The 19,380-nt window shown below is 37.1% G+C and overlaps 1 protein-coding gene across 1 annotated transcript in view; it reads left to right on the top strand.

The window, feature by feature from the left end:
• Positions 1-19,380, top strand: part of SEPTIN14 (septin 14) — an 83,203-nt gene that overhangs the window by 16,833 nt on the left and 46,990 nt on the right. The window contains exons 3-4 of the mRNA XM_025923397.2: positions 1,129-1,315; positions 3,734-3,895. Of these exons, the coding sequence (XP_025779182.1) occupies positions 1,129-1,315; positions 3,734-3,895 (349 nt within the window). The remainder of the gene's footprint in view (positions 1-1,128; positions 1,316-3,733; positions 3,896-19,380) is intronic.

The following is a 19,380-nucleotide window of genomic DNA, read 5'->3' on the forward strand; positions in this document are numbered from 1 at the left end:
TGACTCTCTGCCTATTGTGGACTGTATTTATTCTCTGTGGCATTAGTGGGACCGAGACAGGGCAGCTCTTAAGGGTTCTGCCTGCTGGGGAACGTGGGGGTGGGGCGGCAGTTTTAGCAAATTTGCCTGGTGCCACTAGTCCTATGCTGGATCCCTCAAAGTGCTGGGGCGTTGGGGGGCTGGGCATTAGGGTGGGAAGTTGTGTGAGACTGGGCACAGCATATGGTGATATTTGGGCATGGCTTGGTCAGGTGTGCCATGGTGGATGTGCACCCAGTAGCTGGGTGGGGCTTGTATGCAGCTTGACAAAATTTTCCCTGGGCCCAGGGCTGAGGCTAGCAGGCTTGGAGTGTGAGTGTCCTCAGAATTTGTGGGCATGGCACATTGCTAGCAAGTTATTTAGCTAGTGTCTGTGCAGTCTGGCCTCCTGCAGATGGCCCTATGTTTATGTTGGCGGCTGGGGAAGGCAAGTGGCACCTGCCATCTCCTTTGTCTTTGGTGAAGTCCCCTAACATGCTCTGAATAAGTATAAACAGCTGTGTCTCCTGTTTACCCCTGGTGTATAAATTGCCATTTTTTATGTTGCTTCTATGCACAGGCTGCTGTCTCTTTAAAGGCAACGACACAGCTATCACTAGCCCTCTGGGCTCACCCAGTGCTGAGCCAGCCAGCAGTTAAAGGTCCAGGTTCCAAGTTCCACTGGTTACAAAAACTCAAGAATTCAACTCCTCTGGTTTTTAAAACTGAACTTTATGGGGATTTGTCTTCCCTGTGTGAACTCCCTGGTGCAAGGACCTATTTCTCTACCCTTCTGCATATGCAGCTCCCTTCCTCCTGTGGGAAGTCTCCCTCCATCATTCTGGCCTGCCTAAACTTTCAGATGCAGCCTCTTCTCTGTATTTAGTTGTGGAGTTTGTTCTGCCAATCTTTGGATCACTCTCTGGTTTATTGACTTGGATGTAGATGATATATATTTGTAAACATGGGATGTAGTGAGCTCAGGGTCCTCCTACTATGTCATCTTCCCAAGCTCCCCCATATTAGCTATTTATTAAGTGGTGAAAAGGCAGACTATAGATGTTATTAATCTTTTATACTAATATGTTGAAATAACCTTTTTTTCCCCAGCTACCAACCTATAGTTGAATATGTAGATGCTCAATTTGAGGCCTATCTTCAAGAAGAATTGAAAATTAAACGTTCCTTCATTGACTACCATGATTCCCGTATACATGTGTGCCTTTACTTCATTTCACCTACAGGACATTCTTTGAAGTCCATTGATCTATTAACTATGAAGAACATTGACAATAAGGTGTGTTAGGTAAATCCATTAACCTGTCAGGATTTGATAATTATTTTATGATAATATATAATTTGAAGGTATTTGCATACAAGAATTTATTATTTTTTAATATGTTTAATATATTTAAAATATGTTTAATATGTTAAAAGGGATAGCATTACAACATGCCACAAACTTAGTAGTTTAAACAACAGAAGTTAATTTTCTCACAGTAATGGAAAGTAGAAGTCCATGATGAAGATGCTGCCAACATTGTTTTCTTCTGAAACCTTTTTTATTGAGTGGTAGACCATCACCTTCCCAATGTATCTTCACATGTTCTGTACTCTGTGCATGTATCTGATGTCTTTTTGTTGTATGTCTATGTTTCCTCTTCTTTTAAGGATACCAGTTACATTGTATTAGCCCCTATTCTAATGGCTTTATTTTAACTTAATCACCTCTTTCAAGATTCTCCAAATACAGTCTTGTTCTGAGATATTGGGTGTTAGGACCTCAACATATGCATTAAGGGAGGAATGATACATTCAGCCCATAATAGCATTTGATAAATTTCAACCTTAGTTTGCTTTACAGATAAATTTAATTAAGTATGTGTTAGGAAAATAAGATACAGGTTAAGAAATATTTTTAAAAAACTTACAAGTTTTTTCTTGTGATTAAAGATCATACAGATTGTGGTAATTTGCCTGTATTTGTAAATTTGAATTTATTCTATTGTACTATAAAACAATCCCATTAACATTTACTTGACACCATTGATTGTGTGAAACATGAAGTTTTTATGATCCTGGCTAATGATCCTATCAGAGGGATTCAGAATGCAGTATGTTCATGTATATTTTTTCCAATAGAAGGTAAATATACATATGAAAGAAACTTCTATTTTATGAGATTCTTTTCTGTACTTTATGAAGTTGAAGAGAGAAGAACTTTTAAAATTTGGTTTCTTTTTATCAAAGAAGGCCTGACTTTTGCTATATATTGTTCAAACTGGAAAGAAATTTTGTACCTAATCATATATGTCACCAAGTTGTTGAAAGAAGTTAGATTTTTATTTAAAATCAAGAGCTGACCTAATTTCTTTATTATTAGTGTATTCAATAGCCTGAGGCACAAAGTTTTATTTTTAATCTTATGGGTAGCTGTTATCATCAAAGAATTTCCAGATATAGAAAATTGCTATTTTTTTCCACAAGGACATTACATAAAGGGGTGGGTAACCATGCCTATGTGTCTGTTGTCTTCTAGGTTGCTCAGTTCCCTTCTGCAATAAGTGACTTTCATTCCTCAAATCTGAACACCTAACAAATTAACATGGAAAATTTCCACTTGTTATGTGTTAAGGATTTACTATCATTAGAGGATAGCTTTCTCAGCAGTATAATCCAAGATATTTATGTTAGACTTGAATCTATCTTAGTAGTTGTCTGTTTTTTACCGTGGAAACTATTATTTAAGTTTCAAAAGCTAGATAAAAATTTGAAGATCAATGTTATATTGAAGCCCTAGATTTGTACAAGGATTTTTAAAAATGTATTTGAAGAATCTAAAACAAAAGCAAAATACATAGAACTGATTCTTATGCATTCACACTATATCACAAGCCTTGACATTATGTAGCTATGATTTAATAAAATATCTTAATTTAACAGTAATAAAACATGTTTTAGAATTTTGCATATTTTTACTTTCTGCAAAGTTTAATTATTAAGATATAAATGCATGGAGACAGGAGGGATCATGTTGTAGAACTATGAAGAAAAGTTTATGAATAAAATTTCAACCTCAAATATGCAATATGGAAATAGTGCCTTTTTGCAAAATATGAATGAAGAGTTTTGTGAGCAAGATATTACACAAATGTATACATACATTCAGCCTTTAGAGTATGGTAACAAAAAAAAGTCTATTATTTTTACGTGGTCTTTGGAAAACAGAAGCAAATATATCTGCAAAGACATGTAGGTAGATCAAGGATCTGTGAAAATGGGACATTGATTAAGATGAATTTATGAAGAAGGTGATGCAAATGAATGACAGGTATATGGACAAAATAAATCTCATATATAGTTTTGATGAAAGGTCTCTTCTGTCTTTTAGCACTCAGTTTAATAAGAAATCAAATCGATAATGAGTTAAATAGACTATTTCATTATACCACTTACATTTTACTAACTCCAAATGTGTTGAAAGTATAAGAAAGTTTGAGAAAAAAAGTTTGAAACTTTTAAACCTGAATTCTGAGAAAAGATTCATCTTCAAAAGTACTGATGATTTTGGGAAGCAATTTTGTGATGAAGGTATGGTAGCCATTGATTATCTAGTTGTAAAAATTTATTGTCAGAGTGAGGTTTTGACTGTAAAAATTCCAGGATTAACAACACATCCTCAATGGTGATATTTTATTTGCTTCTTTATTTACAGGTGAACATTATACCATTGATTGCCAAAGCAGATACAATTTCTAAAAACGACTTACAGAAATTCAAGTGTAAAATAGTGAGTGAATTGGTTAGTAATGGCATCCAGATATATCAGTTCCCAACAGATGATGAAACTACTGCTCAGGTGAATTCCTCAATGAATGTAAGCTTCTAACTATTGAATATCATTTCTATTTTGTGTGGGAATAAAAATATAATTTATAAGTAACAATATTAGTAATAAATTGTCACTCGTATCTGACAAAGAGACTTTAAATAAGGCATTTTCCCCCAAAATTTATTGTGGGAAACCTTGCCTTGTCTTCCCTTCCCCTCCCATCTTTCCTTCCCTTCCCTTCCCTTCTTCTCTTCTCCCACCTGTCAGACCTTGCCACCGATGCTAAGCAACTACTAATCAACTATGTAGATTTTTTTGTTATGGAATTAGCATATGAATAAATTTAATAATATTTGGTCTCTTCGTGTACATATTGGCTATTAGTATGTCTTCCCACGAGAAATGTTTGCTTATATCCTTTTTACAAGGATTGGAAAATGGAAAAAACATCCATTGTTTAATTGAAGTTTTGTCTTTTTTATCATTGAATTGTAAGTTTTTTTATATATTCTGGATACAAGTTCCTTATGAGAAATATGGCTTGCAAGTACTTTCTTCCAAGCTGTTGGTCATTTCCTCACTTTCTTTTTGCTATCATTTGAAACACAAAAGGTTTAATTTTGATGAAGTCCAATTTATGTATTTTTGTTATTGTTACTTGTATCTTTGGTGTCATATCTAAGAATATTTTGCAAAATCCAAGGTAATAAATATTTACGTTCTTCTAAGAGTTTGAAAATTATGGTAAAATACACATAGCATGAAAATTACCATCTTAAATATTCTACACTGTACAGTGGAGTTGTATTATACATTCACATTTTTGTGCTCCCATCACCATTATCGATTTACAGAACCCTTTTCATCTTGTAAAACTGAAGCCCTGTATCTAAGAAACAGTAACTCCACATTACCCTTCCCTTTAGCCCCTGGAAACCACCATTGTACTTTCTATCTATAAATTTGACTACTCAAGGTACTTCCTGAAAACACAATTATATAATATTTGTCCTTTAATGGATGTACAAATAACTCTTTGAATTATTTAGAATATATTCCAAGAAGTGGAATTGTTAGATTTTATGGTAATTATATGTTTAGTTTTTTTTGAAGAACTGTCATACTGTTTTCATAGTGTCTGCACTATTTTTCATTATCAACTATAGTGTGCAAGGATTCCAGTTTCTCTACATCCTAACCAATGCTTGTTATTTTCTATTTTTTTAAATAGCTAATCTTAATGGATATGAAGTGGCATCTCATTGTAGTTTTTATTTGAATTTTCCTAATGATTATGTATGTTAAGCATCTTTTATTGTGCTTTTGGTATTTGTATACTTTCAGTGGAGAAATATGTACATTTCCATTCTATTTAGTTGTCTAATTTGTTGGTGTTCAGTTGTTCATAATATTCATTTATAACTATTTTTATTTCTGAAATGTTGGTAGTAATGTGTCTCTTTCATTTCTGATTCTAATAATTTGAATCTCCTTTTTTACCTTGGTTGATAGAGCTAAAGTTTGGCCAATTTTGTTGTTTTTTTCCCCAAAGAACCCACTTTAAATTTCTTTGATTTTCCTATATCTTATTATTCCTTATGTCATTAATTCCCAATGTAACCAGTATTATTTTCTTCCTTCTGTCTGCTTTAGGTTTAGCTCTTTCTTCTTTTGTAACTGTCTTAAAATGAATGGTTAATTTGTGGATTTGACGTCTATATTCTTTCTTTATAGGGATTTATGGCTATAAATTTCCATCTAGTCATTGCTTTGGCTACCTCACACAATTTTTTTTAGTATTTTTATTGTATTTTATTATTATTTTTATTGTTTTTATTTTAATTTCAACATATTTAACATATAGTGTTCTATTAGCTTCAGGTGTACAATATAGTGATTCAACAACTCCATTCATCACCCAGAGCTCATCAGGACAAGTGTACTCCTTCATCCCCATCGCCTATTTAACCCATCCACTACCCAACTCTCCTCTGGTAACCATCAGTTTGTTCTCTATAATTAAGAGTCTCCTTCTTGGTTTCTTCCTCCCTCTTTTTTCCCTTTGCTCATTTGTTTTGTTTCTTAAATTTCACATTAATGAAATCATATGGTATTTGTCTTTCTCTGATTTATTTCACTTCTCATTATACTCTCTAGCTCCATCCATGTTATTGCAAATGGCAAGATTTCATTCTTTTTTATGCCTGAAAATATTCCATTGTATATATGTATATATGTGTATATGTATATCTCTATCATTTACCTATCATCCATCTATTGTCTACATATCTATCACTTGCTCTTTATTCATCAATCGATGGACACTTGGGCTTCTTTCAAATCTTGACTATTATAAACAATGCTGCTATAAACATTGGGGTGCATATATCTCTTTGAATTAGTATTTTAGTATTCCTTGAGTAAATACCTTGTAGTGTGATTACTGATAAGTGTGATTAACTTTTTGAGGAACCTCCATACCATTTTCCACCATGGCTGAATCACTGCATTCTCACCAAACAGTGCACAAGTATTCCTTTATTTCCACATACTTGCCAACACTTGTTTCTGACAGGTGTGAGATAATATACCATTGTAGTTTCGATTTGCATTTCCCTGATGAATGATGTTGAGCATCTTTTCATGTGTCTGTTGACTATCTGAGTGTTTTCTTTGGAGAAATGTCTGTTCATATATTCTGTCCATTTTTAATTAGATTATTTGTTTTCTTGGGTGTTGAGTTTTATAAGTCCTTTATATAATTTGGATACTAAACCTTTAGCAGATATGTCATTTGCAAATATCTTCTCCAATTCTGTAGCTTGGCTTTTAGTTTTATTGTTTTCTTTCCTGTACAGAAGCTTTTTATTTTTTAATTTTTATTTTATTAAAAACTTGTTTTTAATGTTTATTTTTGAGAGAGAGAGAGAGAGGAAACGAGCAGGGGAAGGGCAGATAGAGGGAGACACATAATCTGAAGCAGGCTCCAGGGTTGAGTTGTCAGGGTAGAGCCCCACGCAGGGCTCAAACTCACAGACTGCAAGATCATGACCTGAGCCAAAGTCAATAGCTTAATTGACTAAGCCATCCAGGTGTCCCTGCAGAAAGTCTTTATTATGAGGTAGTCCTACTAGATTATTTTTGCTTTTATTTCCCTTGCTTCAGAGGACATATCTAGACAAATGTTGCTATGGCCCATGTCAGAGAAATTATTGTCTATGCTGCCTTCTTGCTTTATGGTTTCAGGTCTCACGTTTAAATCTTTAGTCCATTTTGGGGCACCTGGGTGGCTCAGTTGGTTAAATGGCTGACTTCAGCTCAGGTCATAATCTCATGGTCCGTGAGTTCGAGTCCTATGTTGGGCTCTGTGTTGACAACTCGGAGCCTGGAGCCAGCTTTGGATTCTGTGTCTCCCTCTTTCTCTGCTCCTCCGCTGCTTGTGCTCCGTCAGTCTCTGTCTCTCAAAAAAATGTTTAAAACATTTTTTTAAATCTTTAGTCCATTTTGAATTTATTTTTATGCATGGTGTAAGAAAGTGGAACCAGTATCATTCTTTTGCATATAGCTGTATGCTTTTCCAAACACTTTTCCAAACACCAGTGGCTGAAGAGACTATCGTTCCTTTTTGTGTGTGTGTGCTATTTATTTATAATTAAATTTTTATTTTAAATTTACATCCAAACTAGTTAGCATATAGTGCAACAATGATTTCAGGAGTAGATTCCTCAGTGCCCCTTACCCATTTAGCCCATACCCCCTCCAGTAACCCTCTGTTTGTTTCCCATATTTAAGAGTCTCTTATGTTTTGTCCCCCTCCCTGTTTTTATACTGTTTTTGTTTCCCTTCCCTTATGTTCATCTGTTCTGTGTCTTAAAGTCCTCATATGAGTGAAGTCATAGATATTTGTCTTTCTCTGACTAATTTTGCTTGGTATAATACCCTCCAGTTCCATCCATGTAGTTTCAAATGGCAAGATTTCATTCTTTTTGATTGCCAAGTAATACTCCATTGTGTGTATGTGTGTGTGTATGTGTGTGTATATATATATATATATATATATATATATATATATATACATATCACATCACATATATATATCACATCACAGATATATTTATATATATATATATATATATATATATATATATATATATATATATATATCACATCTTCTATATCCATTCATCTATCGATGGACATTTGGGCTCTTTGCATACTTTCGCTATTGTTGATAGTGCTGCTATAAACATGGGGATGCATGTGTTCCTTTGAAACAGCACACCTGTATCCCTTAGATAAATACCTAGTAGTGCAATTGCTGGGTCGTAGGGTAGTTCTTTTTTCAGATTTTTGAGGAACCTCCATACTGTTTTCCAGAGTGGCTGCACCAGCTTGCATTCCCACCAACAATGCAAAAGAGATCCTCTTTCTCTGCATCCTTGCCAACATCTGTTGTTGCCTGGATTGTTAATGTCAGCCATTCTGACAGGTGGTATCTCATTGTGAGATGAGGTGGTATCTTATTGTGGTTTTGATTTGTATTTCCCTGATGATGAGTGATGTGGAGCATTTTCTTATGTGTTGGTTGGCCATCTGGATGTCTTCTTTGGAGAATTGACTATTCATGTCTTTTGCCCATTTCTTCACTGGATCATTTGTTTTTTTGGGTGTTGAATTTGAGAAGTTCTTTATAGATTTGGGATACTAACCCTTTAGCTGATACATTGTTTGCAAATATCTTCTCCCATTCTGTCGGTTGCCTTTTAGTTTTGCAGATTGTTTCCTTTGCTGTGCAGAAGCTTTTTATTTTCATGAGGTCCCAGTAGTTCATTTTTGCTTTTGTTTCCCTTGCCTCTGGAGATGTATTGACTAAGAAGTTGCTATGGCCAAGGTCAAAGAGGTTTTTGCCTGCTTTCTCCTCGAGGACTTTGATGGCTTCCAGTCTTACATTGAGGTCTTTCATCTATTTTGAGTTTATTTTTGTGTGTAGTGTGAGAAGGTGGTCCAGGTTCATTATTCTGTATGCCGCTGTCCAATTTTCTCAGCACCACTTGCTGAAGAGACTGTCTTTATTCCATTGGATATTCCTTCCTGCTTTGTTAAAGATTAGTTGGCCATACGTTTGTGGGTCCATTTCTGGGTTCTCTATTCCATTCCATTGGTCTGAGTGTCTGTTCTCGTGCCAGTACCATACTGTCTTGATGATTACAGCTTTGTAGTATGGCTTGAAGTCCGAGATTGTGATGCCTCCTGCTTTGGTTTTCTTTTTCAAGATTGCTTTGGCTATTCAGGGCCTTTTCTGGTTCCATACAAATTTTAGGATTATTTGTTCTAGCTCTGTGAAGAATGCTGGTGTTACTTTGGTAGGGATTTCACTCAATATGTAGATTGCATTGAATATGTAGTATTGACATTTTAACAATATTTGTTCTTCCTATCCAGGAGCATGGAATCTTTTTCCATTTTTTTGTGTCTTCTTCATTTTCTTTCATAAGCGTTCTATAATTTCCAGTGTATAGATTTTTCACTTCTTTGGTTAGATTTATTCCAAGGTATTTTATGGGTTTTTTGTGCAACTGTAAATGGGATCGATTCCTTGATTTCTCTTTCTGTCGCTTCATTGTGGTGTATAGGAATGCAACTGATTTCTGTGCATTGATTTTATATCCTGCAACTTTGCTGAATTCATGAATCAGTTCTAGCAGTTTTTTGGTGGAATCTTTTGGGTTTTCCATATAGAATATCATGTCATCTGCGAAGAGTGAAAGTTTGACCTCCTCCTGGCCAATTTGGATGCCTTTTATTTCTTTGTATTGTCTGATTGCAGAGGTAAGACCTCAAATACTATGTTGAATAACAGTGGTGAGAGTTGACATCCCTGTCTTGTTCCTGACCTTAGGGGAAAAGCTCTCAGTTTTTCCCCATTGAGGATGATATTAGCGTTGGGTCCCTCATATATGGCTTTAATGGTCTTGAGGTATGATCCTTCTAGTCCTACTTTCTTGAGGGTTTTTATCAAGAAAGGACGCTGTATTTTGTCAAATGCTTTCTATGCATCTATTGAGAGGATCCTATGATTCTTGTCCTTTCTTTATTGATGTGATGAATCACATTAATTGTTTTGAGGACATTGAACCATCCCTGCATCCCAGGTATAAATCCCACTTAGTCGTGGTGAATAATTTTTTAAATGTATTTTTGGATCCAGTTGGCTCCTCTTGTTGAGGATTTTTGCATCCATGTTCATCAGGGAAATTGGTCTATAGTTCTCCTTTTTAGTGGGGTCTCTGTCTGGTATTGGAATCAAGGTAATGCTTGCTTCATAGAATGAGTTTGGAAGTTTTCCTTCCATTTCTATTTTTTGGAACAGCTTCAAGAAAATAGGTGCTAACTCTTCCTTAAATGTTTGGTAGAATTCCCCTGGAAAGCCATCTGGACCTGGACTCTTGATTTTTGGAAGATTTTTGATTACTAATTTGATTTCCTTACTGGTTATGGGTCTGTTCAAATTTTCTACTTCCTCTGTCAGTTTAGGTAGTGTATATGTTTCTATGAATTTGTCCATTTCTTCTATATTGCCCATTTTATTGGCATATAATTGCTCATAATCTCTTATTATTGTTTTTATTTCTGTTGTTTTGGTTGTGATCTCTCCTTTTTCATTCTTGATTTTATTTATTTGGGTCCTTTCCTTTTTGTTTTTTTTTTTCTTTTTTTTTTTCTTTTTTTTTTTTATTTATATATGAAATTTATTGTCAAATTGGTTTCCATACAACACCCAGTGCTCATCCCAAAAGGTGCCCTCCTCAGTACCCATCACCCACCCTCTCCTCCCTCCCACCCCCCATCAACCCTTAGTTTGTTCTCAGTTCTCAACAGTCTCTTATGCTTTGGCTCTCTCCACTCTAACCTCTATTTTTTTTTTTGTTCCCCTCCCCCATGGGTTTCTGTGAAGTTTCTCAGGATCCACATAAGAGTGAAACCATATGGTATCTGTCTTTCTCTGTATGGCTTATTTCACTTAGCATCACACTCTCCAGTTCCATCCACGTTGCTACAAAAGGCCATATTTCATTTTTTCTCATTGCCACGTAGTATTCCATTGTGTATATAAACCACAATTTCTTTATCCATTCATCAGTTGATGGACATTTAGGCTCTTTCCATCATTTGGCTATTGTTGAGAGTGCTGCTATGAACATTGGGGTACAAGTGCCCCTATGCATCAGTACTCCTGTGTCCCTTGGATAAATTCCTAGCAGTGCTATTGCTGGGTCATAGGGTAGGTCTATTTTTAATTTTCTGAGGAACCTCCACACTGCTTTCCAGAGTGGCTGCACCAATTTGCATTCCCACCAACAGTGCAAGAGGGTTCCCGTTTCTCCACATCCTCTCCAGCATCTATAGTCTCCTGATTTGTTCATTTTGGCCACTCTGACTGGCGTGAGGTGATACCTGAGTGTGCTTTTGATTTGTATTTCCCTGATAAGGAGCGACGCTGAACATCTTTTCATGTGCCTGTTGGCCATCCGGATGTCTTCTTTAGAGAAGTGTCTATTCATGTTTTCTGCCCCTTTCTTCACTGGGTTATTTGCTTTTCGGGTGTGGAGTTTGGTGAGCTCCTTATAGATTTTGGATACTAGCCCTTTGTCCGATATGTCATTTGCAAATATCTTTTCCCATTCCGTTGGTTGTTTTGTTGGTTGTTTCCTTTGCTGTGCAGAAGCTTTTTATCTTCATAAGGTCCAAGTAATTCACTTTTGCTTTTAATTCCCTTGCCTTTGGGGATGTGTCGAGGAACAGATTGCTACGGCTGAGGTCAGAGAGGTCTTTTCCTGCTTTCTCCTCTAAGGTTTTGATGGTTTCCTGTCTCACATTCAGGTCCTTTATCCATTTTGAGTTTATTTTTGTGAATGGTGTGAGAAAGTGGTCTAGTTTCAACCTTCTGCATGTTGCTGTCCAGTTCTCCCAGCACCATTTGTTAAAGACACTGTCTTTTTTCCATTGGATGTTCTTTCCTGCTTTGTCAAAGATGAGTTGGCCATACGTTTGTGGGTCTAGTTCTGGGGTTTCTATTCTATTCCATTGGTCTATGTGTCTGTTTTTGTGCCAATACCATGCTGTCTTGATGATGACAGCTTTGTAGTAGAGGCTAAAGTCTGGGATTGTGATGCCTCCTGCTTTGGTCTTCTTCTTCAAAATTACTTTGGCTATTCGGGGCCTTTTGTGGTTCCATATGAATTTTAGGATTGCTTGTTCTAGTTTCGAGAAGAATGCTGGTGCAATTTTGATTGGGATTGCATTGAATGTGTAGATAGCTTTGGGTAGTATTGACATTTTGACAATATTTATTCTTCCAATCCATGAGCAGGGAATGTCTTTCCATTTCTTTAAATCTTCTTCAATTACCTTCATAAGCTTTCTATAGTTTTCAGCATACAGATCCTTGACATCTTTGGTTAGATTTATTCCTAGGTATTTTATGCTTCTTGGTGCAATTGTGAATGGGATCCGTTTCTTTACTTGTCTTTCTGTTGCTTCATTGTTAGTGTATAAGAATGCAACTGATTTCTGTACATTGATTTTGTATCCTGCAACTTTGCTGAATTCATGTATCAGTTCTAGTAGACTTTTGGTGGAGTCTATCGGATTTTCCATGTATAATATCATGTCATCTGCAAAGAGCGAAAGCTTGACTTCATCTTTGCCAATTTTGATGCCTTTGATTTCCTTTTGTTGTCTGATTGCTGATGCTAGAACTTCCAGCACTATGTTAAACAACAGCGGTGAGAGTGGGCATCCCTGTCGTGTTCCTGATCTCAGGGAAAAAGCTCTCAGTTTTTCCCCGTTGAGGATGATGTTAGCTGTGGGCTTTTCATAAATGGCTTTGATGATCTTTAAGTATGTTCCTTCTATCCCGACTTTCTCAAGGGTTTTTATTAAGAAAGGGTGCTGGATTTTGTCAAAGGCCTTTTCTGCATCGATTGACAGGATCATATGGTTTTTCTCTTTTTTTTTGTTAATGTGATGTATCACGTTGATTGATTTGCGACTGTTGAATCAGCCCTGCATCCCAGGAATGAATCCCACTTGATCATGGTGAATAATTCCTTTTATATGCCGTTGAATTCGATTTGCTAGTATCTTATTGAGAATTTTTGCATCCATATTCATCAGGGATATTGGCCTGTAGTTCTCTCTTTTTACTGGGTCTCTGTCTGGTTTAGGAATCAAAGTAATACTGGCTTCATAGAATGAGTCTGGAAGTTTTCCTTCCCTTTCTATTTCTTGGAACAGCTTGAGAAGGATAGGTATTATCTCTGCTTTAAACGTCTGGTAGAACTCCCCTGGGAAGCCATCTGGTCCTGGACTCTTATTTGTTGGGAGATTTTTGATAACCGATTCAATTTCTTCGCTGGTGATGGGTCTGTTCAAGCTTTCTATTTCCTCCTGATTGAGTTTTGGAAGAGTGTGGGTGTTCAGGAATTTGTCCATTTCTTCCAGGTTGTCCAATTTGTTGGCATATAATTTTCCCTAGTATTCCCTGATAATTGTTTGTATCTCTGAGGGATTGGTTGTAATAATTCCATTTTCATTCATGATTTTATCTATTTGGGTCATCTCCCTTTTCTTTTTGAGAAGCCTGGCTAGAGGTTTGTCAATTTTGTTTATTTTTTCAAAAAACCAACTCTTGGTTTCGTTGATCTGCTCTACAGTTTTTTTAGATTCTATATTGTTTATTTCTGCTCTGATCTTTATTATTTCTCTTCTTCTGCTGGGTTTAGGCTGCCTTTGCTGTTCTGCTTCTAGTTCCTTTAGGTGTGCTGTTAGATTTTGTATTTGGGATTTTTCTTGTTTCTTGAGATAGGCCTGGATTGCAATGTATTTTCCTCTCAGGACTGCCTTCGCTGCGTCCCAAAGCGTTTGGATTGTTGTATTTTCATTTTCGTTTGTTTCCATATATTTTTTAATTTCTTCTCTAATTGCCTGGTTGACCCACTCATTCGTTAGTAGGGTGTTCTTTAACCTCCATGCTTTTGGAGGTTTTCCAGACGTTTTTCTGTGGTTGATTTCAAGCTTCATAGCATTGTGGTCTGAAAGTATGCATGGTATGATTTCAATTCTTGTAAACTTATGAAGGGCTGTTTTGTGACCCAGTATATGATCTATCTTGGAGAATGTTCCATGTGCACTCGAGAAGAAAGTATATTCTGTTGCTTTGGGATGCAGAGTTCTAAATATATCTGTCAAGTCCATCTGATCCAATGTCTCATTCAGGGCCCTTGTTTCTTTATTGACCGTGTGTCTAGATGATCTATCCATTTCTGTAAGTGGGGTGTTAAAGTCCCCTGCAATTACCACATTCTTATCAATAAGGTTGCTTGTGTTTATGAGTAATTGTTTTATATATTTGGGCGCTCCGGTATTCGGCGCATAGACATTTATAATTGTTAGCTCTTCCTGATGGATAGACCCTGTCACTATTATATAATGTCCTTCTTCATCTCTTGTTACAGCCTTTAATTTAAAGTCTAGTTTGTCTGATATAAGTATGGCTACTCCAGCTTTCTTTTGGCTTCCAGTAGCATGATAAATAGTTCTCCATCCCCTCACTCTCAATCTAAAGGTGTCCTCAGGTCTAAAATGAGTCTCTTGTAGACAGCAAATAGATGGGTCTTGTTTTTTTATCCATTCTGATACCCTATGTCTTTTGGTTGGCCCATTTAGTCCATTTACATTCAGTGTTATTATAGAAAGATATGGGTTTAGAGTCATTGTGATGTCTGTATGTTTTATGCTTGTAGTGATGTCTCTGGTACTTTGTCTCACAGGGTCCCCCTTAGGATCTCTTGGAGGGCTGGTTTAGTGGTGACAAATTCCTTCAGTTTTTGTTTGTTTGGGAAGACCTTTATCTCTCCTTCTATTCTAAATGACAGACTTGCTGGATAAAGGATTCTCGGCTGCATATTTTTTCTGTCTAGCACACTGAAAATCTCGTGCCAATTCTTTCTGGCCTGCCAAGTTTCAAAAGAGAGATCAGTCACGAGTCTTATAGGTCTCCCTTTATATGTGAGGGCACGTTTACCCCTTGCTGCTTTCAGAATTTTCTTTTTATCCTTGTATTTTGCCAGTTTCACTATGATATGTCATGCAGAAGATCGATTCAAGTTAACGTCTGAAGGGAGTTCTCTGTGCCTCTTGGATTTCAATGCCTTTTTCCTTCCCCAGTTCAGGGAAGTTCTCAGCTATAATTTCTTCAAGTACCCCTTCAGCACCTTTCCCTCTCTCTTCCTCCTCTGGGATACCAATTATGCGTAGATTATTTCTTTTTAGTGTATCACTTAGTTCTCTAATTTTCCGCTCATACTCCTGGATTTTTTTATCTCTCTTTTTCTCAGCTTCCTCTTTTTCCATAACTTTATCTTCTAGTTCACCTATTCTCTCCTCTGCCTCTTCAATCCGAGCTGTGGTGGTTTCCATTTTGTTATGCATTTCGTTTAAAGCGTTTTTCAGCTCCTCGTGACTGTTCCTTAGTCCCTTGATCTCTGTAGCAAGAGATTCTCTGCTGTCAGCTATACTGTTTTCAAGCCCAGCGATTAGTTTTATGACTATTATTCTAAATTCACTTTCTGTTATATTATTTAAATCCTTTTTGATCAGCTCATTAGCTGTTGTTATTTCCTGGAGATTCTTCTGAGAGGAATTCTTCCACTTGGTCATTTTGGATAGTCTCTGGCGTGGTGAGGACCTGCAGGGCACTTCCCCTGTGCTGTGGTGTATAACTGGAGTTGGTGGGCGGAGCCGCAGTCAGACCTGATGTCTGCCCCCAGCCCACCGCTGTGGCCACAGTCAGACTGGTGCGTGCCTTCTCTTCCCCTCTCCTAGGGGCGGGATTCACTGTGGGGTGGGGTGGCCTGTCTGGGCTACTTGCACACTGCCAGTCTTGTGATGCTGGGGATCTGGCGTCTTAGCTGGGGTGGGTAGGTAAGGTGCACAGGGGCAGGAGGGGCAGGCTTAGCTTGCTTCTCCTTAGGTGATCCACTTCAGGAGGGGCCCTGTGGCAGTAGGAGGGAGTCAGATCCGCTGCCGGGGGTTTGGCTCCGCAGAAGCACAGAGTTGGGTGTTTGCACGGAGCGAGCTAGTTCCCTGGCAGGAACTGGTTCTCTTTGGGATTTTGGCTGGGGGATGGGCGGGGGAGATGGCGCTGGTGAGCGCCTTTGTTCCCCACCAAACTGAGCTCTGTCGTCTGGGGGCTCAGCAGCTCTCCTTCCCTTTGTCCTCCAGCCTTCCCGCTTTCTGAGCAGAGCTGTTAACTTATGACCTCCCAGACGCTAAGTCGTGCTTGCTGTAGGAACACAGTCCGTCAGGCCCCTCCACTTTTTGCAAGACAGACTCGGGGGCTCTGCTTGGCCCGCGAGCCGCCCCTCTGCCCCGGCTCCCTCCCGCCAGTCCGTGGAGCGCGCACCGCCTCGCCGCCCTTCCTACCCTCTTCCGTGGGCCTCTCGTCTGCGCTTGGCTCCGGCGACTCCATTCTGCTAATCCTCTGGTGGTTTTCTGGGTTATTTAGGCAGGTGTAGGTGGAATCTAAGTGATCAGCAGGACGCGCGGTGAGCCCAGCGTCCTCCTATGCCGCCATCTTCCTTCTCTCCTTTCCTTTTTGTTTTTGATCAAACTGGCTAGTGGTTGATCAATTTTGTTAATTCTTTCAAAGAACCAGCTTCTGGTTTCAGTGATCTGTTCTACTGTTTTTGTTTTGATAGCATTAATTTCTGCTCTAATCTTTATAGTTTCCTGTCTTCTGCTGGTTTAGGCTTTTATTTGCTGTTCTTTTTCCAGTTTTTTGAGTAATAAGGTTAGGTTGTATATCTGAGATCTTTCTTTCTTGTTTAGGAAGGCCTGGAGTGCTATATACTTTCCTTTAATACTGACTTTGCTGCTTCCCAGAGGTTTTGGGTTGTGATGTTATTTTCATTGGCTTCCATATACTTTTTAATTTCCTCTTTAACTTCTTGGTTAGCCCGTTCATTCTTTAGTAAGATGTTCTTCAGTCTCCAAGTATTTGTTACCTTTTCAAATTTTTTCTTGTGGTTGATTTCGAGTTTCATAGCATTGTGGTCTGGAAATATGCACAGTATGATCTCAATCTTTTTGTACTTGCTGAGGGCTGATTTGTGTCCCAGTATGTGGTCTATTCTGGAGAATGTTCCATGTGCACTGGAGAAGAATGTATATTCTGCTGCTTCGGGATGAAATGTTCTGAATACATCTGTTAAGTCCATTTGGTCCAGTGTGGCATTCAAAGCCATTGTTTCCTTGTTGATTTTATGATTAGATGATCTGTCCATTGCTGATAGTGAGTTGTTGAAGCCCCTACTATTATGGTATTATTATCAATGAGTTTCTTTATGTTTGTGATTATTTGATTTATATATTTGGTTGCTCCCACATTTGACAAATAAATGTTTACAATTGATAGGCCTTCTTGGTGGATAGACCCCTTATTTATGATATAATGCCCTTCTGCATCTCTTGATACAGTCTTTATTTTAAAGTCTAGATTGTCTGATATAAGCATGGCTACTCGGGCTTTCTTTTGTTGACCATTAGCATGATAGATGGTTCTCCATCCCCTTACTTTCAATCTGAAGGTGTCTGTAGGTCTAAAGTGGGTCTCTTGTAAACAGTATATTGATGGATCTTGTTTTCTTATCCATTCTGTTACCCTATTCTGTTACTCCAGTCTTTTGACTGGAGCATTGAGTCCATTGATGTTTAGAGTGAGTACTGAAAGATATGAATTTATTTCCATTATGTTGCTTGTAGAGTTGGAGTTTCTGGTGGTGTTCTCTGGTCCTTTCTAATCTTTGTTGCTTTTGGTATTTATTTATTTATTTATTTATTTATTAATCTTTTCTCCCTTCAGAGAGTCCCCCCTTAAATTTCTTGCAGGGCTGGTTTAGTGGTCACAAACTCCTTTAATTTTTTTTGCCTGGGAAATTTTTTATCTCTCCTTCTATTTTTAATGGCAGCCTTGCTAGATAAAGAATTTTTGGCTGCATATTTTTCTGATTCAGCACACTGAATATATCCTGCCACTCTTTTCTGGCCTGCCAAGTTTCTGTGGATAGGTCTGCTGCAAACTTGATCTGTCTTCCCTTGTAGGTTAAGGACTTTTTAACCCTTGCTGTTTTATGATTCCTTGCCTGAGTATTTTGTGAATTTGACTATGACATGCCTTGTTGATGGTCAGTTTTTGTTGAATCTAATGGGAGTCCTCTGTGCTTCCTGGATTTTGATGTCTGTGTCTTTCCCCAGGTTAGGAAAGTTTTCCACTATGATCTGTTCACATGACCCTTCTATCTCTATTTCTTTCTCTTCCTCTTCTGGGACCCCTATGATTCTGTTGTTGTTCCCTTTTAATGAGTCACTGATTTCTCTAATTCTTAAATCGTGCTCTTTTGCCCTAATCTCCCTCTTTTTTTCTGCTTCATTATTCTCTATAAGTTTGTCCTCTATATCACTGATTCTCTGTTCTGCCTCATCCATCCTTGCTGCCGGGGCATCCATCCATGATTGCAGCTCAGTTGAAGCACTTTTTATTTCATCCTGACTAGTTTTTACTTCTTTTATCTCCACAGAAAGGGATTCTAATCTATTTTCAACTCCAACTAGTATTCTTATTATCATGATTCTAAATTCTGCTTGATACATCTTGCTTGTATCTGTGTTGGTTAAGTCCCTGGCTGTCGTTTCTTCCTGCTGTTTCTTTTGGGGTGAATTCCTTTGTTTTGTCACTTTGAAGGGAGAAAAGGAATTAATGAGGTGAAAATATTAAAATTAAAAAAATTAAAATTAAAAATATTAAAATTAAAAAATTAGAAACACACACACACAAAAATTGAATAAATGATGCTAGATCCTAGGTGTATTTTGGTCTGGATGTTGAACGTGGCTTGATAGATTAGAGAAAAAAAGGGGAGAAAAGAAAAAAAAAAGAAATCATTTGAAAATTTGAAAAAATGAATACACTGAAGTAGACTAAAATGAAATGGAGTAAAACAGAATTTGAAAAAATGTACACAAAAGTAAAGAATATAGAAAAAATTAAAGAAAAATATTTTTAATAAAAATTGAAAATAAAAATGAATTTTTTCTCTTTCTGTATTCAAGAAAAAGAAATGAAATGAAAAAGAAAAAAGAAGAAAAAGAAAAAAAGGAAATCGTTTGAAAATTAGAAAAAGTGAATACCCTGAAGTAGACTAATATAAAATTATGGAAGAAAAATAGAATTTGAAAAAAATTACACAAAAGTAAAACACATAGTAAAAATATTAAAGAAAAATATTTTTAATAAAAATTGAAAATAAAAGTAAAAATTTTCTCTTTCTGTATTCAAGAAAAAGAGAAGAAATGAAAAGCGGGAAAAAAGAAAATTGAATAGATGGACCTGCTAACAGTGGATATACGACTAAAATTACTTTGTTTTCCCCTAGAAGTCAGACTATAAAGCGCTTTATAGTCCACAAATT

The sequence above is a fragment of the Puma concolor genome, chromosome E3 (assembly GCF_028749965.1).
Source record: "Puma concolor isolate L17-30 chromosome E3, mPumCon1.1.hap2, whole genome shotgun sequence".
NCBI classification, from domain to species: Eukaryota; Metazoa; Chordata; class Mammalia; order Carnivora; family Felidae; genus Puma; species Puma concolor.